This window comes from Lissotriton vulgaris, chromosome 4_1, assembly GCF_964263255.1.
Source record: "Lissotriton vulgaris chromosome 4_1, aLisVul1.2, whole genome shotgun sequence".
NCBI classification, from domain to species: domain Eukaryota; kingdom Metazoa; phylum Chordata; class Amphibia; order Caudata; family Salamandridae; genus Lissotriton; species Lissotriton vulgaris.
Genome location: NC_141691.1, coordinates 1,759,343,288 through 1,759,370,108, shown reverse-complemented (window position 1 = coordinate 1,759,370,108; position 26,821 = coordinate 1,759,343,288). Strand labels below are relative to the sequence as shown.

The 26,821-nt window shown below is 44.1% G+C and overlaps 1 protein-coding gene across 1 annotated transcript in view; it reads left to right on the top strand.

The window, feature by feature from the left end:
• NCALD (neurocalcin delta) overlaps positions 1-19,902 on the top strand; it is a 277,236-nt gene extending 257,334 nt beyond the window's left edge. The window contains exon 4 of the mRNA XM_086966067.1: positions 12,483-19,902. Coding sequence (XP_086822193.1) covers positions 12,483-12,580 — 98 coding nt within the window. The 3' untranslated portion in view covers positions 12,581-19,902. The remainder of the gene's footprint in view (positions 1-12,482) is intronic.
• The last annotated feature ends 6,919 nt before the right edge of the window (positions 19,903-26,821 follow it).

Here is a 26,821-nt window from a genome sequence, read left to right as displayed (position 1 = left end):
TCTTTGAGTTTGGCGGCATGGCTCCTGAGATAGTGCAATATGGCCATCTGAATCTGCCCGATGATTGCATGGACATACTGAAGGAGTCTAAGAGACCTTCCACTCGGACTTCATATGCTTACAAGTGGAAGAGGTTTTGTATCTGGTGCCAGTCTAAAAACCATGATCCTACGACCTGTAAGGAAGATGTCATCCTTCCTTACCTTTTACATTTGGCGCAGTCTGCCCTTAATGTTCATTCCATTAAGGTTCATCTTGCTGCATTGACTGCCTACAGGAAATGCCTTTCACAGACTTCCTTTTTCCAGATCCCTGTGATCAAAGATTTTCTGGAAGGATTGAAGAAAGTATTCCCTCCTGTCAGGCTTCCTTCGCCTTCATGGGAATTGAATGTGGTGCTGTCCAGATTGATGAAGGAGCCTTTTGAACCTATTCACAAGGCTTTGTTGCAGCACCTGTCCTGGAAGGTGACGTTCCTCGTGGCCATTACATCGGCCCGCAGGGTGAGTGAAATTCAGGCGTTGTTGTACCGAACCTTATACTGTATTTCATGCTGCTATGGTTGTTATGCGTACTCACCCTAAATTTCTTCCCAAGGTTATTTCTGATTTTCATGTCAACCAGACCATAACTTTGCCTACGTTTTTTCAGAACCCTTCATCTCCGGCGGAGAGGTCTTTCCATTCCCTGGATGTTAGGAGGGTGTTTAAATTTTATCTGGATAAAACCAAAGATATTCGTAGGTCTGACCAGTTGTTCATCAATTATGGATCGGTCAGGACGGGTCTTGCGACCTCTAAGCAGTCCATCTCTAGGTGGATTGTGTCCTGCATACAATTATGTTTACCAAAAGGCTAATAAGACCTTAGGAGGTAAGCGTAAGGCTCATTCCACCAGGGGCAAAGCTGCCACGACGGCTCTGCTCCGTAACGTGCCGATTGCTGAAATCTGCAAGGCAGCCACTTGGAAGTCGGTTCATACCTTTGCTAAGCATTACTGCCTGGACACTGACGCCAGGGCAGACGCTCAGGTTGGGCAGGCTTCGCTGCGGAATTTGTTCGCACGGTAGTGGCGTTATGTATTTATTCTCCACCGCCGCTTTGGTGTGGGGATGGGCTTGCCATTCTATTCACTAGATTATGACTATACACAGAGATCCCCTACTACAGAAGGAGTAGTTTCTGTCCTGTAACTCCAGTGCTGTAGTAGGGGTATCTCTGTTATAGTCATAAGCGCCCGCCCCTCTCCCCGGTGGAGATATTTCATTATGTACGGAATGCGACAGGTCTGGCGTGCTTCGCCTTCAAAAAGAACTGAAAGTAGAGGGACCTGCTATGTATTCTGGGATACTGGGAGAAGTTCTGGAAAGTTCTCTTAAAGGCACAGTATCCTATTTAAGCCACATAATGGCAGCCTATGGGGCTTGTCTGTCCCTACCTTCCTCTCTATCATTCCAGAGTCTTTGACTGGGGGAGGCAAGTTTCTCTATGGTTGAAACTGGCAGGCTGTATTATGTGTAGTGTTTTTTGGTGGAATTTCTTGTTGAAGTACTGGACAGTGTAGCCTGTGGATATAGGCTGCATTATTTGTCTTTAAATTCTCTCTTAAGTGTCTTTGCAGTTTCTGCATTATTTTGACAACTTAAGAGATTATTTTTGATTGCCGGGGTCCACGCACATGGGCGGGACTATTCACTAGATTATGACTATAACAGAGATACCCCTACTACAGAACTGGAGTTACAGGACAGAAACTACTCCTACATCAATATCGGGCATTTACATTTAGGAGCACGGGATAATCAAAATTGTTATGTTATGTTATGTTAAAAAGCGTTTATATAGCGCTCGGCTACTCTAAAAGAGTGTCCCGGCGCTTTCCACAGGCAGCTACAGTGTATAACAACATAACAAGAAAAACAGAAACCCAAAGGAAAAGAAAGAAACCCACCTAAACAGAGAGATTAAAAAGCCAAGTCTTCAAATTCTTTCTGAATTGAAGCAAATTGGGAGTACTGCGAAGTGCCAGTGGGAGCGAGTTCCACAGCTGGGAGGCCTTGAGGCTGAAAGAGCGCCCCCCAATCCGGGCCTTCCTCACGCGTGGAACCACAGCAGTGAAGAGGGATTCCGAACGCAGTGAGCGGGCAGGGCGATAGAAAGCCAATCTCTTCTGCAGATATCCTGCGCCTGAGCCAAACAGAGCTTTGTGCACCAGCGTCAGGGATTTGAACATAATCCGCTTCCGGATCGGGAGCCAATGAAGCGTCTGCAGAAGACCAGAAGCCCGTGCGCGTCTATGCAGACCAAAGATTGCGCGAGCTGCAGAGTTCTGCGTCACCTGCAGACGCTGGACCAAGTAGTCTGGAAGGCCTAGGAAAAGGGCATTGGCATAGTCTAGCCTGGATCCAATGAGCGCCTGCACCGTAATCCGTCTGTGCTCCGCAGATAGTAGAGGTAGAAACTTGCGGAGCATTTTCAGAATGCCGAAACAGGTGCCGGCCAGGCCAAGAACATGCGCTCTAAGAGAGAGCTTGTTATCAAGCTTAACGCCAAGATTTTTGGCCACCAAGGAGGATTGTGCCGGAGGACACATGGCGGTCGGCCACCACTGCCGCCACTCGGGATCGATGACACAGCCGAAGAATAACACCTCCGACTTACTGGAGTGGGCCTTCAGACTGTTCCTCTGGAACCAGCCAAAGACCATATCCAGGCAGTCCTGTATTCTCTCCCCATCAAATGGCTGGTCTTTAGCACATGTGAAGAGGAGTTGCGTGTCGTCGGCGTAGGACACGATCTGGGCTCCGTAAGCCTCCACCGCAGCCGCCAGGGGGGACATAAAGATGTTGAACAATGTCGGGCTCAACACCGACCCCTGTGGAACCCCAACTCCCAATGGCGGCATCTCGGCGGAGCTCTGGGAAACCCAGACCGTCTGGCGGCGGTCCTCCAGAAAAGATGTAAACCATTTGAACACCGTCCCCCTTAGGCCGATGTCATGAAGCCTGGCGAGGAGCGCCTCATGGGGGACGGTGTCGAAGGCCGCCGACAGGTCCAACATGACTAGCATGGCCTTGCCACCCACATCCAAGGTCTCCCTGATGATCTCAGAGACCTCCACCAACGCCGTTTCCGTACTAAAGTTCGGACGGAACCCGGATTGGGATGGATGGAGCACATTGTTGGATTCTAAGAAGCTCGACAAGACGCCATGAACATGTTTCTCAGTGATCTTGGCCAGGGCCGGGAGAAGTGAAATTGGCCTGTAATTGGCCAAGACCTCGGCATCAAGACCAGGCTTTTTCAGGAGGGGGATCACCATCGCCCTTTTCCAGGTGCGTGGGACACTCCCCTCCCTCAAGGAGGCATTGAGGATCGGGTTGACCAGGGGATTCACCACTGCCGCCATCCCGGCCAAAAATTTGGTAGGGCAGGGGTCAAGTGGGGAGACAGATTTAAGACTGGCCAGCAGAGCCCGGGACATATCACTGGAGACAGGTGGAAAGTCCGCCAGTACTGCCGTAGGCAGGGACGATGTTCCAAGTCCTGCCCCGAGGCCACAGCAACCCTCCACCAAGCTCTCCGAGAAGGAGGCCTGAATTGCCTTAATCTTGTCGGTGAAAAAAGTGGCAAGATCACACGCCCACGCATCCGGTGATACAGGCGGGGGTGAATAGGAAGTAGGGGCCGTGAACTCCTTCACAATCGTGAAGATCTCCTTACAGGAGTTCGCCGCCGCCTCAATCCTCCTGGCAAGGTATTCCCACTTGGCACCAAGAATGTCACGATGATAGGCCTTCACCGCCGAGCCAGGCCCGCTCAGCAACCTTGCATTGACTGCGAGCCATACGCAGCGCCTCCGTAAACCACGGCGCCGATTGCTGTATCGCCGAGGACCGGGGGGTTGCCCTTGGGGCAAGATCATCTAACCTCTCAGTCAACCATAGCTGTAGAGCCTCAGTGTCTCTTTCCGGATCCCCCGATATACTTTGGGCCATCAATTACCAAAGTTCTAGAAGAGTTCTGGAAAGAACATTAACCATCTCCGCTCAAAGGTTCTCTTTCAAGAGGGAAAGAAGTCCAGAAATAGTGCGCACAGCGTATACGTCAGCCAATGGAGTCCGCAAGGAACAAATGATGCCTCTCAGTCCGCAAACGTACAAGATCTCCAAAGAAAGAAAGAAAAAGTCTCCCCTTACTCTGTCACAGAATGTATTTTATATTTTCCCAAGTTCCAGGGTGACGCCTCCTGCGTCACCTCATCTCAGTTCATTGGTCTATTCGTATATGGGGATTGTCATGCAGCATCAAGAAGACTCATATTATAGCAAAAAGGTGGTGATCATCACCCAAGCCATCACACCATCCAGTGTATATGATTTTCAACAATAGTCCTTTTGCAGATGCACATGCAGAAGCACATGAGTGGGTTCAAGAGGACACCTTATTTTATTTTCTCACTTGGTGCACATTTTCACATATGCAAAACATGCAGTTTCAAAATGAGACTCCTAAAATGCACACATAATGTCATCTAGATTACATTAGTTTTGTTAATTCTTCAAACATTGTTAATAAATGAAGATAGTTTATTAATCTTTTTATAATACGGGAGTCATCCCTTTCATTTTTCTACTACACGTTAAAATATACCAGTGCAGTTTAGTAAATCATGAACCTATGGTATTCAAATGAATAATTTAATCTAACCCACACTCCTCTGCATGCACCTATGATGCAGTAACTAAGTCTTTTCATGATCTATTTCTCATAATTCTTAAATTAGAGGTGGGAGAGGTTTGTTGCCGCAGCCAGAACGACTGAAGCTAGAATCTGGGGATCACGGTTCGATCGCCGGGGGCAGATTAGACCAGTACCATGTGATTCTGGGCAATAGCTTGCTTAATCTTCCCGACGGCCCCAAGCGGCTGGAGACCCTTACGGGTGATATGTTTGTGCTTTACAAATTTGGATTATTATTATTATTATTATGTGACTCTTTCTCTCAAAGGTGTTGAAATCCGTTTTATGTGTCCTTTAGAAAGATACAGCAGTTCACCTGCTTCATCAGTTCCAATAGATGACCTTTAGCTAAGATGGAAGTTCATATCAGTACAGAGGTGTCTGTGATTCTGGAAGAGGAAATCCTCTTTTTTGCTGAACTGCCCTATATTCTTCTAACAAAAAATCACGACTGGAAAATATGTTTTGAGGTTCGCCTTCTCACTGTTCCTTTGTTGTAATGAATGACTTGCGAAATAGGGTGGCTTGGTTCACTCGTGTCCTGTTAAAAATGGGTTTCTGAAATTACGCTGTTAAATGTGTGGTTAACAGTTTCCAGGCCTCTGGAACCTTTTTGGTTCTCTGGCCTTTTGTGGGTATATAACTCAACGGACCGAGATTTAGGGCTTGATTTAGATCTTGGCAGATGGGTTACTTCGTTACAACGTGACAGATATCCTGGTCGCCAAAATATAAATTGCATTATATCGCATGGAATTTATATTTTGGCGGACTGAATATCCATCACCATTGTGACTAAGTAACCCACCCGCCAAGATTTAAATTAGGCCCTTCGTCTCTGCGAACTCCCCTCGGTAAGACAACAGACCAAGATTTAGTGTCTGTGGACTCCTGTCAGATGTAACACAAGTGTCCAAGATTTAGTCTATACGTACTCCTCTCTGTAAGTAACACACCAGATCAATTTTTAGTCTCTGCATATTCCTCTGTGTGTGTAACGCAACAAACCAATCTTTAGTCTCTATGTATTCCTCTCAGTAAGTAACACTACAGACCAAAATGTAATATCTGTGTCCTAGCACATCTCAGTGAACTGCTGTCAGTATGTAAGAAAGATAAGGGGTCGTGATTCAGTCTCTGTGGACTCCTGTCTGTATTTAACGCAAGCAACCAAGATTTCGTTTCGCTGAATCCCCTTGGTACGTTTCACCGGGGACCAAGATTTAATCTCTGTGAACCCCTGTCAGTACGTAACTCACGGAACCAAGGCTTAGTATCTGTGTACGGCTTTCAATATGTTACACATGGGTCAAAGATTTAGTTTCTACAGACTCTTATTGGCATGTAATACAGTGGATTAAGATGGCAAGGAGGCAGCAGACCTAAGTCCGGAGCTCCCGACCCCCAAGTCAAACGAACGGCGAGCAGGAGAGGAGAAACGCTAAGAATCGTGACAACGAGCACAAGGAGAGGTGCATGAACATAAGGGGCACCCGCCAGGAGTACCCAAGCCCGGCAAAACCCACTGAAGAGGCGGAGAGAGGAGAAGAAAATCGGGCTGAAAAAGAAAGGGGAAGCGCAAGATGGCGGAAAGAGCCTAGAGAGGAAAACCCGAGACGTAAGGCCACCAAGTAAGAGTGCCCTGAGGCTGACACCGCAGATAAAACTCCCCCCCCCCCCCTTCCTGGCGCCACCCCAGACGCGAGGTATTGAGGGATTCTAATATCCGACTCTAATATCCGAGACGAAAGAGACAAAACACGGAGGGCAGCCATCTTGGGAGAGGAGCGAAGCTAGTAGCGGCCATCTTGGTAAGACAAGACAGGGCGGGCTCTTGCACAACCGAGTAAATACCGAACTACTCAAACCCCACCAGAAGCCACCAAGCCTGTCAACAGCTACGGGGGAAGGTTGTGAAAGGAGGCAGCGCTACGGGTTGGAACGAGGCGGGAAGCGCATGAGGTCCTATAGAGCGGAGAGAGCGGAAACCGGAGAACGTAAAGCTCCACCGACACCCAAGTAAGAGCGCCCTAAGCAAAGAAACACCCCCGCCAGCGATAGACAAGCCTCCGACTTATAGGAGAAATCCAACCCCAACCGGACTAAAGATGAACAAACGACTACACGTCATCCACCGGGGGGAGGCACAGAAGCAGGGGGCGGCCATCTTGGGGAAGGCACAGAAGTAAACGAGCTGCCATCTTGGGGGAGAAACAGTACGGCACAGCAGTTACGGTACTACATGAGCAGAGAGAGTGCAGCGCACAATCATCAGAGCGCGAAGCAGCTGGCAAAAAACCCGCCCGCACACACGCACCCCCGAGCATACCACGGAAGCAATAAGCGGAGAACCGTGCGAAACGCAACCCCCTGCACGACGGCGGCCATCTTAAACAGCGGACAGCGGCAAGCAGGCAGAAGTTGGAACAACAGCAGACACGAAGCAAGGCGCAAACAACAGACTGCCAAACAGACGCACGCCAAGGGAAGGAACAAACCGGGAAGACGCCAAGGGTAAAGCGCAGTCACGCCGCAAGCGGGGAAACGCGCTACAGCAGACCGCACTGAGGCAAAGTAGAAGAAACGGCCAAGAGTAAGGCTGATACTCCCCCTAGCAAGCAGAACAACGCGCCCAAGAGCAGCCAGCTCGTCGACACCCCCAGCAGAAGCTACTGGGCGGCAAGAAGTAAAGACCGAAAGAGCACAAAGAAGGCAGGATGCAAGGGGGGGGGATACCGCAAGAGGCTGGCGGAATCCAGGACCAAAACCAGAGTGGTCAAGTGGCCACCCAGGTTCAGGGGCAGCACCCTAACAGCAACAAACATCCTAAGCAACAAAGAAGAAAAGGGACCAAAAAGAGACGCCGCAAAACAACAACTAACAGAAGGGAGACCCCAAACGCACCAGGTTAGAAGAGGTTTCGACGCCATGGCGGAGAGAGATGGTAAACAAATAAAGAGCAAGAACGACACCCCTGCCTCACCAGCAAAGGAGCACGGCAACCAAGGCAACGAAATTATCACACTTGACACACTACTGAGGAAGATAACGAAAGGAAACGATCTAGCAAAGGCCACAAAAAAGACAGAGGACAATATCCAGATGGAACTGATAGCAATCAGAGCTGAGCAAACCAGGGCCAACGGCAGAATTGAAGAGGCGGAGAAAAGGATAAGCCAGCTTGAAGACCGCGCTAATGTAACTCACAAGGTCCTAGGCTTGGTGATAAAGAGAACCACAGCACTACAAAGAACCATGGCGGAGCAAGAGGACAGAAGCCGCAAAGGAAATATAAGACTCCTGGGAGTGCCCGAAGAGGAAGAGGACACACCAGGGGCATGCGCCCTAATGCTGGAAACCATAATCCCCAAACTGACCGGTCTCAACTTTGACAGGCTGCTCGAAATCGTCAAAGCCTACCGCATACCAGCCAAGAAACAAGCGAACAGCAACACTCCCAGACCAATAATATGCAAGCTGTTAAGAGACAATCACACAGACGCAATCTTCGCCGTGGCCAGAAAAGGCCGCCCAATGTTGATAAACGGGAAGAAGGTAACGATCACCCAAGACTTCTCCAGGCTAACAGTGGAAGTGAGGAAAGGCTTCCTAGCCCTGAGAGTGAACCTGCGCAAAAATAACATTACATTCACCTTTACAGGCCCTTCCAAAATGAGAATAACGGACAGGCACGGAAGCAGAATATTTGATGATCCCAACGACCTACAAAGATACCTGCAAGGCCCAGTCCCAGAAGAAATGGAGCTACAAAGCCCAGGAGCAAAGCGAAGAGCTTCCTCAGACGGAGCCGACGGAGAGGAGGTATGATGAAGGTGCGAACCCACACTTTTGTAACTCGAACTTAAACGAACTTATCTACCTCAAACAAACGCACGCACAATCAACCGCATCTACCTCAACATTGCCGCCGACAACTACGGGAAGGAAGGAGAAGGGGCAACAACAACAACCATATCCTTTTCCTTTTAATTCATTGCACCTCTTTATTCCCTCCTCTCTAGGCGGATTGTTTTTGCTCACGCACCAACTCAGCAATAGAGACTATACAAGGACTTGGGGGGGGGGGGGGGGGGGGGGGGGAGTGTGAGGACCCTTGCTGTCGCACACCCGATTCTCTACAGGCGGGGGGAGGGGGGTGGACAGAGGGGGAGGGCGGGACAGGTGGACAGGACGGCAGATGAGACAGTAGGCATTTGTGTAACTAGAATTTCCCTTTTCTTTTCTTGCTATATCTTTTCCTCACCTATCATCCCACACTGTACATTCCAACCCCCGGGGGGGGCCACAAGGCACACCATGGAATATGGACATACAAGCCAACACCAAAACATAAGGAAGACAAACACCAGCGACAGCACGGAACCACCATGACAGACACAACAAGGGTTAGCCTAACCACGAACCTAAAGGTGGTGTCCATGAACGTTAAAGGCCTGAACCATCCGAACAAACGCAGGAAAATATTAGAGCATCTGGCCAAACTAAAAGGTGACATATACACGTTGCAAGAGACTAAACTCTCAGAGGAGGAAGCAAAGCTACTCAAAGCAAAATGGATAGGGGACGTCCTCTGCTCGCCGGCTAAAGGGAAGAAACGTGGAGTAATAACCATTCTGAGCAAGAGGGCCAACCTAACCATACAAACGACAAACGCAGACGAAGACGGACGCATGCTGATAACAAGCGTCCAGAAAGGTAACGACCGAATACATGTAGCCAACATCTACGGACCAAACTCCGAAGATAAACCGTTCTGGCAGGAAGTGGACAGCAAGCTATCCGACATACTGCAGGAAGACCTCCTTCTTGTAGCAGGAGACATGAACAAGACGATGGACCAGGCCACAGACAGGCACCCAATCAGGCCAAGTCATGACTCCCACAACAACAACACCCTGAAAGACCTGTGCACCAAACATCACCTAGCGGACCCATGGAGGCTACAGCACCCAACGGCGCGCGAGTACACTTTCTACTCACACCCACACAATTCCTACAGTAGGATTGACTACATACTGATGTCCAACAACCACACGCGCCTAATAGAAGAAACGGAGATAGCTCCAATAACCATCCCAGATCATGCGCACATATCGCTCGCTCTGAGCGGCAAACACAACGAAAACCCAACGAGAAGATGGAGACTAAACAACGACATCCTGCAGAACAAAGGAAACGTGAAAGAGATCGAGGAAGCACTAAGAGACTACCTCGAACTCAATGACAACGGCGAAGTAGGGAAGAGCACCATTTGGGACGCCCTCAAAGCGACACTAAGAGGTAAAATGATCAACATCAAATTAAGGATGAACAGAAGCAGGAACAAAAAAATCTCCGAGATAGAAGAGGAGATAACAGCTCTGGAAAGAGGCCACTGCGCAAACATAACTGACAAGAACACACTCACCATGCTTACAAAAAAGAAATACGAATTGAACAAGATTTTGAGCGAAAGAGCAGGCTCTTGGCTGACAAAATTCAAATCTGTGAACTTGTGCACAGCCAACAAAGCAGGGAAACAGCTGGCATCCTACCTAAAAGCAAAACAAAGGCAACATACAATCGCAGCTATAACAGACAAAACAAACAAGTCCCAAACAACGAACAAAGGAATACTGGAAGTCTTCAGACAGTTCTACCAAGAACTATATTCCGAGGATAAGAACCTGAGCAGAGACGGAGGACTCACTCTCCTCAACGACACCAACCTGCCAGAACTCAAAGAGGAGGAGAGAGGCTCGCTTGAAGCCGACATAACAGAAAAAGAAATTGAAGCAGCAATCAGCCAGCTAAAACAGAACAAAGCGCCAGGACCAGATGGATACACCACCATGTTTTACAAAACCTTCGGCCACCACATAAAAAAGCTACTGTCAGAAACATACTCGGCCTGCATACAGAACGGCAAGATGACGGAGTCCATGAGTGAAGCTAACATCACAATAATCCCCAAGGAGGGGAAAGACCCACAGAACTATAGACCCATCTCGCTAATAAACGTCGACAGTAAGATCTACGCGAAGATACTGGCCAATAGACTAAACAAAGTCCTACCAGACATCATCCACAGCTCACAAGTGGGGTACATCAAAAACAGACTATCACAAGACAACACAAGGCTACTATGCCATCTAATCAATCATACAACACAGAGCAGCGAACAGGATAGCGCTGGACGCAGAGAAAGCCTTTGACAGAGTTTCGTGGCCGTTCCTTAAGAACTGAATGGGAAGATTCGGCCTGGGGGAGAAATACATAGCAATGGTGATGGCCCTCTACAACAAACCAAAGGCAAAAATAGTGGTGAACGGCAGCACATCTGAAACGCTCACGCTAGGAATAGTTGGTGGTAAATAACGAATTCTTAAAGCCCAGTAGCACTGTTTACAGTGCTCCCTACATATAATTTACCGATTCAGTAAATGATGATTCGGTAAATACCGATTCTTTATTTACCGAATCGGTAAAATAGCCTAATACATAGGAAAAGGCTTTTACCGGTCACATCCCTTGCATGCAAGAAATTAAGGGCTAGATGTAGGTAGGCTTTTACAGGTCGGTAACGGCCGAAATCGACCGTTACCGACCTGTAAAAGCCTACCTACATCTAGCCCTTAATTTCTTGCATGCAAGGGATGTGACATAATGTGTTGTAACTAATGTCTGACGCATTGCCAACTAGCTGTCATTCCAAGTTAGCAGTGAATTCCAAAACGTTTGCAAAGCTGGAATAGTGTTTAAATTCTCTTATATTTTTCAAGTTTTATCAATCGGAACATTTAATGTGATGCAAACATTGGTGATAAAGAGATATTTGTCACTGTTCCAGTGTTTCAGAGCCAAATCCATTAAGTTAAAATTGCCAACAATGATTTTGCAGTTACTATGGTGTGTGGGAGTAGATTTAATGTAGCCTTTGTGAAGAGGATAATGTCAGTGTTTGGTATGATTTTTTCTTAACTTAAAGCTAGTCCTTAATCTCCATTTGTCTTCATTGATGGTAAAATTATACTACCCCATCAAACATCAAACTTCAAAAAGTTAAATGTGATTTTTATTTTTTCTCCAATTTGAGAAGATGTCAGTCATTTTTTTAAATTAAATCAGTTGGTTAATGTCTCGGATTGATCATGATTATATTGCTTTGCTCCGTCTGAGATCCTTTTGTACTCTATTATTTGTCTTTTTTTAAGCACCATGTTGGTGTTCGAAACAGATATTATTTTATTCTTTAATAGAGCCCTCTTACTGATCTTCATTTGGTATGGAGAGCATCTCAACAAGGAACGGTAACCGAGATCAAGTTCACAAATCATGTAACATAACACAACTGAAAAACAGTGCAATACTCTTCGTAAAAAATTAACAGAAAAAGGTGAAGAAGTCCACACTCTAGCTCCTTTTCACCAGATGATAGCCACGGGGCTGTGTATAGAGAGAAAGCTGGCAGCCCGGGGTAATGTTCAGAATTTCACTCATATACCAAGTGATGTTATTGGGCCATTTTGATGTGGAAAATGGCTTCATCCGTCTTATGCGAGAGTTGGGTCCCATTGCAAGGAGAACAAAGGGTCTAAATGTCTAGCCATGTTCTTAAGACAGTGTGTTATAATATATCTGTGCACCATGGTATATGAATGTCCTTGCATATGAGATTGCATGAGATAAAATGGTCAAACAGCACATTGTTCATCCCGTGTTTGTTTTTGTATTCTTTAGGAAAACTTTCTCTCGAAGAGTTCATCCGAGGAGCGAAAAGTGATCCATCCATAGTCCGTCTCCTCCAGTGCGATCCAAGTAGCGCCGGACAGTTCTAAACCAATCGATTCGATGAATTGTACTTTTTTTTTTGCCAAAATAACATTCATGGTGGTGTTTACTCTGTATGGCCAAATATGCCTTTTTTTGTGGCATCTTTTAGGTTCTTTTGATGTGAATAAATTAGAAGAATGCGGAATGCTGTTAACAGTTTGTCAAGAACACTGACCATACTATTTTAAATGAACATTTTTGTATTCTCTGTTTTAAAGATTTATTGTTATCAGTGGTTGTCATTACTCAAACCTCATCAGCATGGAGATAAAAATAAATTAAAATACTGAAAATAACTGACAGATTTAACTAATTACATTAAAAATAAACTAAATACCAGTAGCGGATATTCAACCAAGGCTTAAGGGCCAGTTTTACAGGTTAAACATTCATCCTCATGAATCAGTTGCATCAAACTGACACATTGTAAATTGTGCGCACACAGGGAGAAAGTAAACACATTGAATTCAGTCCCCGCCATTTTAGTTATCTAAACTGATTTATTTAAGGTTTTCATTTTTCTCTTTTCATAAGTTCTAAATTGGTAGAACTGAAATGTTTTGTCTGGAATTATGTTCCATAGTATGCAAATTTAAACCGTTAGGTTCACATTTGAAACACAAGAGTTTGTTGTTGATGAACAAGACTGGATTGTATGGAAATCGATAAGTTACCAATACATCTTGGTTGTTCAGGGCAGGTGAACTTATTTGAAGTTACATTGATCCATGTCCTGCTTCAGATCTGCTAATTTCATCATAGAAGAGTGTGTGGGGAATATTGCTGCATATTTTCTGAAACCCTTGTTGCATTTTTAACATTTCTTAGTTGATAAACTAAATTGCTGTTATCTATGCCTATTTGCGCTATGGTGCCTACCTGTCCCGCTTGAAGGGCTGGAGTGAAATCCCAACAAACCAGGTTATTGATATTTAACTGTGCACAGATCTAAAAACTGATTGTTAGTGACTTGTTAGGCAGCTGTATGTCTTCCTAGTAGTGAACCTACTGCTGTTACAGAGAACAATAACTGCAGGAAGATATTTCAGACTAGAGGAATCCTTTTAGCGACACCTTAGAGAACTTTAGAGCCGAATAAACTACACAGATGCACAAAATAGTAATTGTAGTGTGAAATGGAGATGCTTCTCCTCATTTAACTGTTTGCATTTGACAGCCTGAGCAGATAAAAGAGAACTCGGACCTCTTGTATTCTTGTGGGAAGCATCACACCTCTGCATCTTTCAACTACAAAGGTACCCCGAGATGTGGTCATTGTTTCTGTCCCAAGAAAGAATCTATGGAATGTTTTCAGCAGAGCATGCACATGCTAATGGAAGTTGGCAATGTAAATGCTTAGTCCTCTGAACTCCATTGCACCTAATTGATGAACGTCAATGCGTTATCTGTAGATTTGGCCTGAGGCACTGTTGTGAGACCTACAGTGAAAATTGTACATGAAACACGAAGGCAAGATTCTGATTGGACAGCGATGATAGCATGCCAGCAGTCATTACTCACTTGAAGATTTTCTGTAGTAAATGGATTCTGTGGATTCTGCTCCATGCTCGATACACAAGTGTCAAGAGAGAAGAAACACTGGAGTAAGACATTGTGCCAGCGAAAATCTCAAATAAGATGGTGATAAAGATTTCTCAGGTGTTCTTCCAGTACTCTCTTGAGGAGTATGTGTGAACTGAAACAGAAAGTACTTATGACGCTTCTATTCCTTTTGTCTCAAATCAGCAAATATTTTTACATGATGTTGTACCAAGGGGAAAAAAAACAATAGCCTAAGATTTCTAAGTTCTGACTTTTATTTCAGTGAGTGAGCAAAATAAAATGTAATGTTTGCCAAGTAAACCCCCAATCGACATTTCGTGGCAGCAAGCTAAGTAGTTTACCTTTATTGGTGCTGGCTGTGTCAGAAAGGATATTGCTAAAATGGAGCACGCATACACTGTGTTCAGAGAAGATGTTTTAATGCATTAATGTGGTACAGAATGTGCAAGTGAGGGCAGTTGGTATGTATGCTGGGCCCAGTAACAAAGTTCATTTTATTTGTACATACATTGTGGCTGAGTTACTGGCCACTGTGGTGTTCTTCGTAGCCACTTTTGAGTATTATTTGGTTTAAATTGGATTGCCATGGCCCAGGAAGGATAGGAACTTGGAAACAATGCTGAATTATTTCTATGCCTTCAATCATCGTAGCTGTTTCCCGCTCTGTCAAAAAAGAGAACATGGTGAGTATTTCTGTTCTTAATGAAAATTTAAAATAAAATTACCTTTGCTGAAGTCCATATTTTGGAACTACATACGGGAAGATAAACAAAACTGTCATACAAGCCAGTAGACTACTACTTTTTGTCATAGAAATTGCGGGATATGAAATGGTCAGGAAGCAGTTGGGTACATGCTATTTTGCGAACTTGACTTGAGAAAACGGATTGCAAAATGGCCCTCACAGCAAAGTTGTCCTAGTATAAGGGAGTGTGTGATCACCCATCTTCTATGATTGAAGGCTGCTTGCATCTTTACTTAGGAAGAGATTCTGTTGAACAATCAAAAATGTACCCATTCTCTCATGCAAACTCGGGCAGATTCTCAGAGCGGTTTCCCATTGAGCCCGTCCTGTCATGATGGCCTCCGACATCTGCAAGGGCACCACAGCTGCAACCCTGCAAGAACGGGAACAAAGTTGTGTGCTCACAACAACGTGTATTGCAGCAGCTGTTCTTCTCTACATTTCGCACAAAAAAAACCTTTTCCAAAGAAAAAACTTTTCAATTTGAGTTCTCCTTCAGTGTACAGCTATAGAGCACATCTGAAGTGGAACATGTGCTCGTATGTGTTTTGGAATGCTTTTACTAAAGCATTGTCTCTCACCAGCCATGCTATCTCTTGATGATACCATGTATGAGAATGGTAATGTACATTTAGTACGCCAAGATTTTTCTGGTAATATTTGATGTGGCCCATTACAGGTGCACCCACACCCAATACATTTACTGTGCCAGCCTTTTCTTCTCTCCAATTCGGATACTGTAGTGGAAAGGGGTGTTGTGGCTCCTAAGCACCATAGCCACCTGCCTTTCTAACACAGACTGTGTTTATTTAAAAAATCTTGAGATTTTAGATTCGTTCTACCCCAGTGCAACGTACAGTAAAAGCTAGACATTGACAAGATTAATTCTTTCCTAGAATGCATTATCTTCTAGACTTGCCTATTTGAGATGTTTAAATTGTTGACAGATGAAAAAAAATGTTCATGTCAGGTCTTTACATGAGTCACATATTTTATTTCAATGCATGACATACATCTGTAATGCTTTATAGTGCATGTTGGCCATGGGCTATCTCACCAGCTATTGGATGAGATTTCAGCACTGTACAATTGCTTTTCTCTGCATTGTACCTTAGAGCAATCAAATAAATAGAACCATTTGCTAAAACAAATTGCCAGAGAGCTACACAATAGGAACAAAGTAATACATCTGAAAGAAGCTTTGGAAAGAATGCATGTTACTTAATACATAGGTTGCAAATATACTTAGCTCATGACGCAAACATGTACATACTAGCAAAATGTCACTTAGATCGATCTTCAAATTAATAATTACTATCATAAATGTAAGCATTCAAATTTCCTCTTGCTGTTTTAAATGCTTATTTTTTATCACTGCACCAGAGGCTACACAACAAAATGGAGGTATTCTGCACCATTTTATAATTTCAATCTTAGGTGGTTGATTTTGAAAAAAGAATCCCACATGTTGAGATTCTTTATTTAACTTAAGAGGTTGACGTTACCTGAAGAGTTCATTAATGTTTCTTGTGTCAAGTGACGTAAAGGAGAAAAGTACTAGTTTATATCCTGCTTTGAGAACCCTTCTTCGAGAAGTCACAAGCATCATAATGTGAACTGCTCTTCAGATCTTTTTGTTCTATGGCTTTGATCTAGTTCTTTGGAAAGCGTGGTGGCCTGGATTATGGTTACACCCATGTCTTTGAGTGCCCTCGCTCATTGGAACAACAACGTACTACTCTCTTTACTGGAGTCTGAGACTTTAAAATAATCCATCAGATTAAAATATAAAATAACATAATGAAGGCAAAAAGAAATATCAGAAGGAAGATGCAATGGCCATAGGAAAGTGAGTGTTAGAATAAGGAAGGATCGTTGAAAAGATGAAATGACCTAACGCTGACTGGTGAGGTTTGGGTATAGAATAAAAAGGCATGTGTATTTCGTAAAAAGAAGCTCAATATGTTTAGTAAACTTTCGAGAGAAACCCAAAAATATACTTGTGTGATGGGGTGGGAGGAATAACAGAGAAATAATTGGTGTAGAGTGAAAGGGGTCTGCACAACAAATGTTTGTGACCAAAAAGACTACAATGACATGGTTGTCTTAATGCTACCCTCCTTGATGAACGGAGTATGTCGTCATTGCATTTGTAATATGTTAATCTTTTTGCAGTGACTTATATCCTTGGGTCATATGCACCAATTTAATACAAATCCTTAGGCTGACAGCCATCTCTGTAAGTGCTGGATCCCCTCTATTCTTCTATTGTGTTTCTATGGGCTTTGAAAATGGAAAACTACATTGAGAAGGATAATGAGATGGAACAACTCAAGTAGACGACTAGCCTTTTAGGGAGTGGATTCCAACTAGAAACACCTGCCTTTCTTCCAACTGTGCAGTATGCATGTCTAATATCTCATCCCACATTTTCTGTATGATATGTGTTGTTCTAGGTTAATGATGTAAATCAAACCATTTTTCTGATTAAAATATTGTTTTGAGATCAACAGTGATAGTATGTGTCAGTGGTTCCTGCACAGCTGTTTAATTTTACCATTCAAGTTTACCGAAATCATTTTAATGCAAGGCTTGGAAAGTAGACTTTTGTGACTCATCCTGACTTTTTTAGTTGTTTAGTGCTTTAGAGGTTGGTTCGTTCACATGGTGCTTCCCAGTCTCCCCTGGGTCTCCTAATAAAGTTTACTTCAAAGTGTATTTTTTTTGGGGGGGACCATGCATTACTATAATTTTATTCTGCCCTTTTTAGCCCAACGGATTATACCCGTACTCACTTAGTACAAAATCACATGGCTGCTCAGAGACTCAATTACCGCCATAAGACTGACAAGTTACCTCACTTAGTTAGAAAACAGTACATAATTAGAAGCATGTTCTGTTTCTTTGGTGTGCTATGAATAGCGGTTTAAGTGCATTGACATAGTAAAATATTTAGGATGTCTTGGCACTGTCCTTCGTTACAGGGTCTTTTGACTAACCTACAGGGATTCATAATTAATGCATGAAGACAGTCTGCAAATGTGAGCTGTGAACTGTAGTTTCAAGTATATTTTCATGTGAAAGTTTAGTGTATGGAAGGGAGGTTATGTGTTTGTAATATGCATGGCATGTGGGTCATAATCTGTATTTTTTTCTGTAACCCAGAAAATCGTTTACCTCCTATTTGTACCTGCATTTGTTCACACAAGGACTGTCCGGCCAGGTTGTGTGACGATCAGTTGACCAGAACCAATGTGCATGCATTGTTAGCAAATAAACACTATCCACTTTTTCTGCCCTTTTTATAAGATTTGTAATTGGGGAATGTTGCTATTTTCTTGGGTATTTTGTGAATTCTAAAAAGGGGGCATCTTTTCTTATACTGGTGTTGCGCAAGTATTATTCTGAAGAGAATGAGTATTTCTAAAGTAACTAATATTTTGTAATTTATGTCTTTTAATATGCGTGTACATACTGCATCTGCTGATTCAAAGAAAGTCTTACCAGTCTTGATTTCTCTTTTTTAACCACTGAATAATTAGTTTAATGTTTTCATTTTTAAGTGACAACCTCATTGTCTCAAGATGTAAAAAAACAAAGAAACAACAAAAAAAACTTTAAAATAACTTTTTTCCACTAGGAATTGTTACACAAAATGCTTGTTTGCTGCTAGAATCAAAATATTTCATCATAAGCAACATTATATATTGTTTTGTTGTGTAAACAACCTATACATTTAAAAAAATATGTTTTTTAAGGTAAGCCTGTGGTTTTACCATAATATTGCCTGGAAATTCTGCATTTTTGTGTTCATCTCAGAGATCCATGTTTTTCTCCTCTTGTGTGCCATGGTCCAGTGCTGCATGAGCGTGGCCAGGCTTGCATGTGTACTGATACATTTGGGCCATATACCATGCCCCAAAAAAGATTCAGTATTTTTTGTGCTTTTTTCCTCTGTTTTCCTTTTGTTTTAAAGCATCGAACTACATTTGAAGTGTGTGGCATGGAAAGGGATCCGTAACCTGCTGGAACTGATGATGTCAGCTGTGCTTGGTTTGCTACCTGGTCCCAGTAAATGCCTCAGGCACATTTGAAAATGTTGCCTTGGATGGTGGGAAATAGCGTTCCTAGTCATGAACGTCAACCATACCATGCGGCTGACGATATTGGTGTGGCTCTTCTTTTTTCAGTGTCAAACGAAAGCGCAGAATTGGGGAAAGGGAAATTATGCATCTTTTGACTGTAGTGTTGTTACTTAATGTTGAACAGATATTGTTTTTAAATGTTAGATTTTGAAAATTATTTCAGTGTCAACTGTTTAGTGACTTGGTGCTTTTTCCCTGTGAGAATTTATCATTGCACCCAACTCTGAAGTATTATGTTATTTGTAAAACAAATGTAGCTCTCCACATATGCTTGTAAAGGCACCGGGCATCTTTCCCTGGTTATAGTACAGTGGAAAAGATTTCTGCAGTAATCTCATTGTTCAGAATTGTGTGCTTCGAGTAGGGCTGGTTCTTACTAGACTAAGATATTAAAAGCGTCTATTGGGTTAGTCAAAGTGATTTCTTAACCCTCACAATACCTGTTTTATTGGTGTTGATCAAAAGGACATACAGCTTGCCTGTAATGAACTACTGTTATTCTGACTGATGGGGTCCTGCACTGACAGGATATCACACTCCTGTAGACTTGTCCAGTTTAGAATAACCTGCTACTCATTTGGGGTTTGCTCCAGCGAGGTCTGCACTAGGCATTACAAGTCGGTCTGGTTCCTCTGCTCAGTTACCTTTGGACTAACCTACTCGAAGCACATTTTATACACCGCCAGGACCCAACCACAAGGGCGGACCTAGATGGGTGGCTAAATCCCATTGCAGGGAGAAGACTGTGTGGCAAGGATTGCCTTCTTACTCAGAATCCATAAAGAATTTAAAACCTCATACAGTGCCCTCAACCACGATTCTTAATTCAAATGTGATTTTTGTTTGTGAAATAAAAGATATATCTTTACTATGAGCATGTGTCTGTTTTTCTTATAGTATGTTTTTTTAAAACTTTTTTTATTTGGTACATGACTTGTAGCCGTATCTTTAGCAATCATTGAGACCTTTACATAGTGCATACTGTTGTGCAGTACGTCATTACAACAGTCATTGTAAATTTGTATTACATGTGTATATTTATCAAATTACGTTATTTGCCACTTTTTGATTCGTTAACTGTCTTCCACTGAAGATTCCACTGTGGGTATTGTGCATATGTCACCTCTGAAAGTGTTCCATTTTCCCCACAGTCATTCCATTTTTTGGTGCACCTTCTATGTATGTATACAGCTTTTTCAGCCTCCATAACAATATCCATGTCATTACACCATTCTGTTATAGTGGGAGTGATGCATTCCCCCCAGTATTTGGCAATGTTTCTTTTAGCTATTGTCATACCCAGGTTTTCCCTCTGGTGTTAAGGTCTGTTGCCTCCCATATATTTAGAAGACAACGCCTGGGTTCTGGTGGTACCAGGCCTCACTTACTCTTGTTATTGTTGACATAACTGCCTCCCAGTATGTCGCTATGTTTGAACACTCCCATATCGTGTGAGAAATTTAACCTGCTGCCCCACATTGTCCCAAGCAGAGTTGGTTGTCAGTCTTACCTGTCTTGCATAGTGTGACCCCTGGTGTAGTAGATCCTGTGGAGTACCTTAAGTTGAACGAGGTGCAACCTAGACGATATCGCCACCTCCCTTGGGGATTCGAATGCCTCCTGCCAGTCCTTATTATTCAATTCTCCCACATTTTTCTGCCATTTGTCCCAGAGAAGCTGCATGGGGTCAGGTTGGTTGTTAATAATTTTGCAGTATGTTAGGGATATGGCTTTTTTGTCTATGTGCTCTGTCAGAAGTCTGTCTTCCAATGAAGAGGCTTCACGTAGGATAGTGGGATAGTCTCTTCTAATGCGTGTTTGATATGTAATAGTATGTTGTATGTCAGTAATGAGTTGGGGTTGCTTGGTCTGGTAACTTTGTGATTTTGAGGGAGGGGGTTATGAGCGAGGCTGTGCCTCTAGTTTTGGACTGTTTTTAACATACAAATGTGCAACAAAGCAGTAGTGTGCTTGGACATAATGTCTACAACAAATTGATGAATAAGCTTTCTACAAGTTGTCCGTTTAAACTGAGCTTTTTAAATACTCCTTTGACACCATCATGCTGGGGCAGTTATTTCAGACCCGATTATGTGTAAGTAAATGAACCAACTGGTCTCAGTCCTTGCACTTACAATCCCAGGTGGTAAACATGCCTTTGACAAAAATTGGTAGTTGATAACGTTTTTTAAGTAAACTTGTGAATCTCCATATGTGATGATGCTTTAATTCCATATTAGTTTGCATAGCGGAAGTATGGGAATGAATCCTTATGGAACCAGAAACCTTTATAATTTAAAGACCAATGAAAATAAAAATGTGAAGGAGCCAGTTAATACACAACATGCATATAAAAGCAATGGTGATCCTCTTGGTAAAGGTTCTAGCCAGTGTGAAGGTATACACTTAAGTGTTCGGTGCAGATTCTAACCCCCTAGAGTTACAAACCATTTAACACTGTTTAAAAATGTTTAACTCAAAAAAGATGGACACTAGCCATACATGTCCCCATCTGCATGTTTAGTGTTTAGGCCTTTACATAGCTTGAACCAGGGCTCTTTATCAAGTCAAGCTATTGTGTTATGATATGACCTTGACCTTACACACTTTCGGTCAAACACCTGCAACAGTTGTTCTCTGACAGCAGCGCAGATGGGAAGGGAGCAGTCAGGAGGAATGTATTTCTTTTTGCAGCCCCAACTCCTCCCCTCTTTGCTTTCCATCATCCACTTCAGAGCTACCTAAACATGGCATTCTTTGAGAGAAAGGAGTGTTTTATCCTAATTCCCAGTTAAAAGAGTTATGGTCTGGGGAAGAATGCTTGTAGAGGCTTTTATAAATTTCTCTGATCCATGTGTTCATTCCTCTCTATACGTTTGTGCCCACCGTCCTGCCAATCATCATTTTGTCAAATTTTACATCAGGGTCATTACATCAAGGCAAGCACAGCATGACAATATTTACGTTGTGTTTTTAATATCTGAGGTGCATTTACTTCACAGGTAAATTTGTCGATAATATTCCTTGCTTGCTGTTTGATGGCAAGCAGCTAGTTAAAGAGAATGCAGATTCCTACATGAAATATTTAATGAACAGGAGGTCTACATCCCCTATAGCATCAGTAGTGCTGTTGTTCTAGATCTGTGCAGTTTCAACAGTAGTAGCCGTCTCAGCCCATCGGAATGCTACAGCAAATGTACTGTACCTTTTTAAGGCGGAATTGAATCTATACAGCTGCACATCCAGTCCCCCTAATCCTGCGTGGCCTCTGCTACCTCCACACTTCTCTGACCTTTCGCCCTCACAGCATCATCTTCTGCTGGGAGTAGAATCTCCAATGTTGTCTCTCAGTGGGATGTGATCACAATGGACTTCTGGGTTTCCTGCTGATCTGTCTAGGCTGTCTCTTCCTACCCATTAGTCTACCCACTTTCGTTCAGAGAGTGTTTGCTATCTCATCCACCAGTCCTGGAAGAAAAAGTCCTTGTCTTGCTGAGAGAAGGGACCATAGAAGAGGTGGCTTTAGAAAAGAGGGGTGCATTGTTTTACCCATTGCTTCTTAGTCTGAATCGGTTTATTGGACAGAACAGGTTGAAGATGCCGTCACTGAGTCATGTCCTGTTGGCCTGCTTTCATCTTCCAGTTCTTCCTGCCCCACTACTTAATGTTCACGGTTAGGGTCCCAGTTTTAACAGCTGTAATAATAATGACACACCTATATGAAAATCTTATATGTTTCGGTCCCACAGTCTGTCTGAAGTGAACAAAGCAGTCTCGCTAAGCGACTAATGATAAAGCCCACTGGTGCTATGAGAAGCCCACATGCTTCGTGGTGGTGGTCCAAGCCTAATAGGATAATCTATTGCAGCATATTCCTCCATCATTGCATTATAGCTCAAGGAGATCGTCGTTTTTTGTAGGACCCTATATTCCTCTCTCTTAAGTTCAGCCCCTTCTGCCCTGCCCCATCTCGCCATTTCCGTATGCCAGTCCTGTAGGGACGGGGCCCTGGTAGCTTTCCATCGTGTGGTTATGGCTCTTTTAGCTAAAAGGAGTGCAAGATTAGCAAAACGACAGGTGGAATTTCTCTTATCACGGGGCCTTAATCCCAATATGCAATATTCCAAGGTGTCGTTAGAACGCACGGGGCTATATCAGAGGGTGTTTTGCATATCGTCGCCCAGTAGTGTCCCAGATGAGGGCAGTCCCATATCATGTGTATCAGCCCAGCATTTGGTGCATGGCAAGGAATCGTTCACCTCTTGAAACATAGCACACAATCTGCGTGGGGTTAAATAAGCTCTATGCAACAGCATCAGTTGAATAAATTTAAATTTTGGATTACGAGATACTTTCCTGGGGTGTATCCCAGTATGGTGTCCCATTTCCGACCTGTAAGCTCACGGCCAATGTCCACTTCCCACCTGTCCCGCATCTGTCGTAGTGAGATCGCCTTCTCAGTCCGAATTCCGTAAGTCAACCATTTTGTCAGGCGTGCCCCGTTACCCATGAGGTATTGCATGGTAAGTAGTATATTCGTACGTGGTTCAGTGTCGTCGGGTGACCAGGTGGTGCGTATGTATCTGGATAAGTGTTCATGTAACAGGAATAGTGTATCAGAGGCACCATGTACGCGCACAAATGTTGCATGGGACATTAAATCTCTTATCGTGGTGACACCTGCGTCCGCCCACTTCTGCAACGCACGGTTAGTGAGCAGTCTCGATCTCGTAGGGAGACCCATTAACGGAATAGTAGAAGCAAACGGTATTATCCGTCCAGTGTATCTCACTGCATTTTTTCAGTAAGTAATGGCGATCTTTAGCAAGTGGGGTGTTGATATCGACAGGGGGACTTGAGGTAGTAAGAGTCTGTGGAGGACCCCTTTGTTCCTATCCCGCAGTGGCATATCCAGCTCTTGAAAATTCCGGCCTGCAAGCCAGTACGCTAGCCACTGCAACTGGCTAGCATAGCAATACGCGCACAAATCCTGCACTCCCATTCCCCCTTGCTTCGTAGTCAATTGTAACTTTGCAAGGCTTATACGTCTGTGCCCTGTGCCCCATATTAGGTCTATCAGCAGAGAATTCAATACTTTAAAAATTCTTGAGGGGGCCAGTATAGGCAAAATTAGTAAAATAATAAAGCAGCCGCGGCAGTAGCACCATTTTAATGATGGCTACTCTGCCCCCCACCGATAGGGGCAGTGAAACCCAGAATTGGATCTGAGATTTGAGAGCATTGATTGCGCGTGTCAAGTTGCCATCTAGTAGGTCCGTGGCAGTGCGATAGATCTGTATACCGAGGAATTTAAAGGTGTCAGGCGCTATGTGGAAGGTCCAGGGGCCGAACGTAAATTGACCACTTCTCGACGAAGTATCAAAGAAATATGCATACGACTTGGCAGCATTAATAGCCAGGCCAGAAAGTTCCTGGAATGACTCAAAATTTGAGGGTATCGGGTGTGCATCTACGTCTATGTCTATGATCTGAAGAAAGAGATCATCTGCATATGCGGAGACAGTGTGAGATACACTGCCCCGCACTATTCCCCTATATCCTGCAAAAGAACGGAGTGTGCAGAAGCGGCTCCAGTGCTAGAATAAATAACGGGAACAAGGGGCAGCCCTGTCTTGTACCCTGGGCCACAGTGTATTGCCTCGATATATGCTGACCCGTGCGTGCCCGCGCCGTGGGATTCGTGTACAGCAGGCGCACCCACGCAATATATTACTCCGGGAGACCAAATCGTGCGAGGGCATAGAAGAGAATTCCAACGCAAAGAGTCGAATGCCTGCCTCAAACCAAGTAATATGCACACCAGTCCAGTAACATCACCGCCGGACAATGACACTACTCCATGGCCGAGGCTCATTGATGCGTTATGCCAAATGATGGATGAAAGCCCTCCAGTGACGTGTGAGGAGGCAGAGTGTGCAACGCCAAAGAAGTGTCTTGAAACAGGGCGCAGAGTTTTCAGTCAATGCATCAGGATTTTCACTAGTAAATGGACCTCTCTAACCTTCTGAGGTGTTGCCCATTCAGCCCACTGTAGTCTATAGTAGTCATGTTTGCCTCTTTGTTGACCTTGTCTGTGCATCTGGACGACATGATGGTGTGCATCTGCATATAAATCTGCATGAGCTGCAGGTGGTCAGTCTAAAAAATTCATGAAAGACAGTATTTGGGTAACGCAATGAAGACTGGCAGAGAGGGAGTTCCAGAACATGACTGCTGTTGAAAAAAATAATAATATGCCAAAAATGGCAGTGTGAGCTCTCTCACTGGGTATGGAAAGCACATATTTATGTGTAGAGCATAGATGTCATGCAGGTCGATATATAGAACATTGTTAAGCCCAAAATATATGACTGTATAGACGTTATGTTATGGTGTTGATTACTTGTAGAGCACATAACTCACCAGGGAGGGTAGCTTGGCACTGATAAAAAGAGGTTGAAAAATTGCCAGAGGCATAGGCAAAGAGCCACATGTTCAGTTTCTTGCTGAAATCAAGCTCTGAAGTGGTGGCTCTTATGTGAAAGACAGGTTGGTCCAGACTCTGGGAATGAGGTAATTGACAGCGTGACCTCTAGCTCTGCATACGCGGGGATTTATACGAGCAGGTGTCCGGCCAATTCGAGGCCTCTAAAAGTTGATGTGGCTGTAGAGGTAGGTGAGGCCCAAATTGTGTAGGGCTTTGTACATTTCTTATTTGTAAATGGGGAACCGGTGAAGATCTTTGAGGTATAGGCAAATCTGTGTGTGGGACAGAAGACTGAGTCTAGCTGCTGCTTTTTTTCTTCTGTTCAGTTTAGCGGTTTTACCACCGTATATTGCATTGCCCTAGTCCCTCTTGCTTGTGATGAGGGCATGCGCTAATGGTACTGCATGTGTTGATCAAGAGCCACTTGAAACATTTCTTGGGGATGTTGAACAGGATGCGGCAGCTGTGTTACCTTGGCTCGTCATTGCAAGCTGGTTGTTAAACCACTGTTCCAAGTTTTTTGGCTTGGGCAGCTGAGCAGGGTGTAGAGGGGAGGTCAGCTGTCCACCAGGTTGAGTTCCAAAGCAAGCAGTCTATGCCAAAGAGTATTACTTCCATGTTGACTTTAAGGCAGTTGACCGTCATCCATTTGTCTACTTCAGACAAACCGTCGTCGTAGTTGGCTCAGGTGCTAGGTGTTTCATCAGATAGGGAAAGGATGAGCTAGGTGTTGTGAGCATAAGAGATGATCCTGATTTCTTGGGTCCAGATGATGTTTGGCAGTGGGGCCATGTAGGCTTTTAAAGGTGTGGTACTGAGATATGATCTTTGAGGAACCCTGCAGATGAGTTTTGTGTCAAATGATGTGTAAAGAACCAAGCTGACCGAGATGGAGCAGATCGATCGGAGCCTGGGTTCTTGTGTGCCAGCTTTGTGAAGATGTCTGATGAGAATGGGGTCAGAGGTAGTGTCGAAGGCAGCGGATAAGATGAGTAGAATGAGGGCTGCAGTGTCTCCTCTGTCAGTGATCTGTGGGATGTCATCTGTTGTGGCAATGAGTTTTGGTGCAGTGGTTTGGCCAGAAAACAGATTGAGTTCTATTGAGGAGATGGTTGTCAATGATCTTGTCCTGAAGGGTAGGGCAGCAAGAGGAGCCAGTGGTAGCTGGTCAGCATAATAAAATCTGAGGGTTTCTTCAAGAGGGGTGGTATCTTGCTGCTGAAAAAGTCAGAGCTGGGTGCAATGGGGTGATGTTTGAGGACTTTGTAGCGGGTGTGGTGAAATCCTTCATGTTGTCGAGGATTTC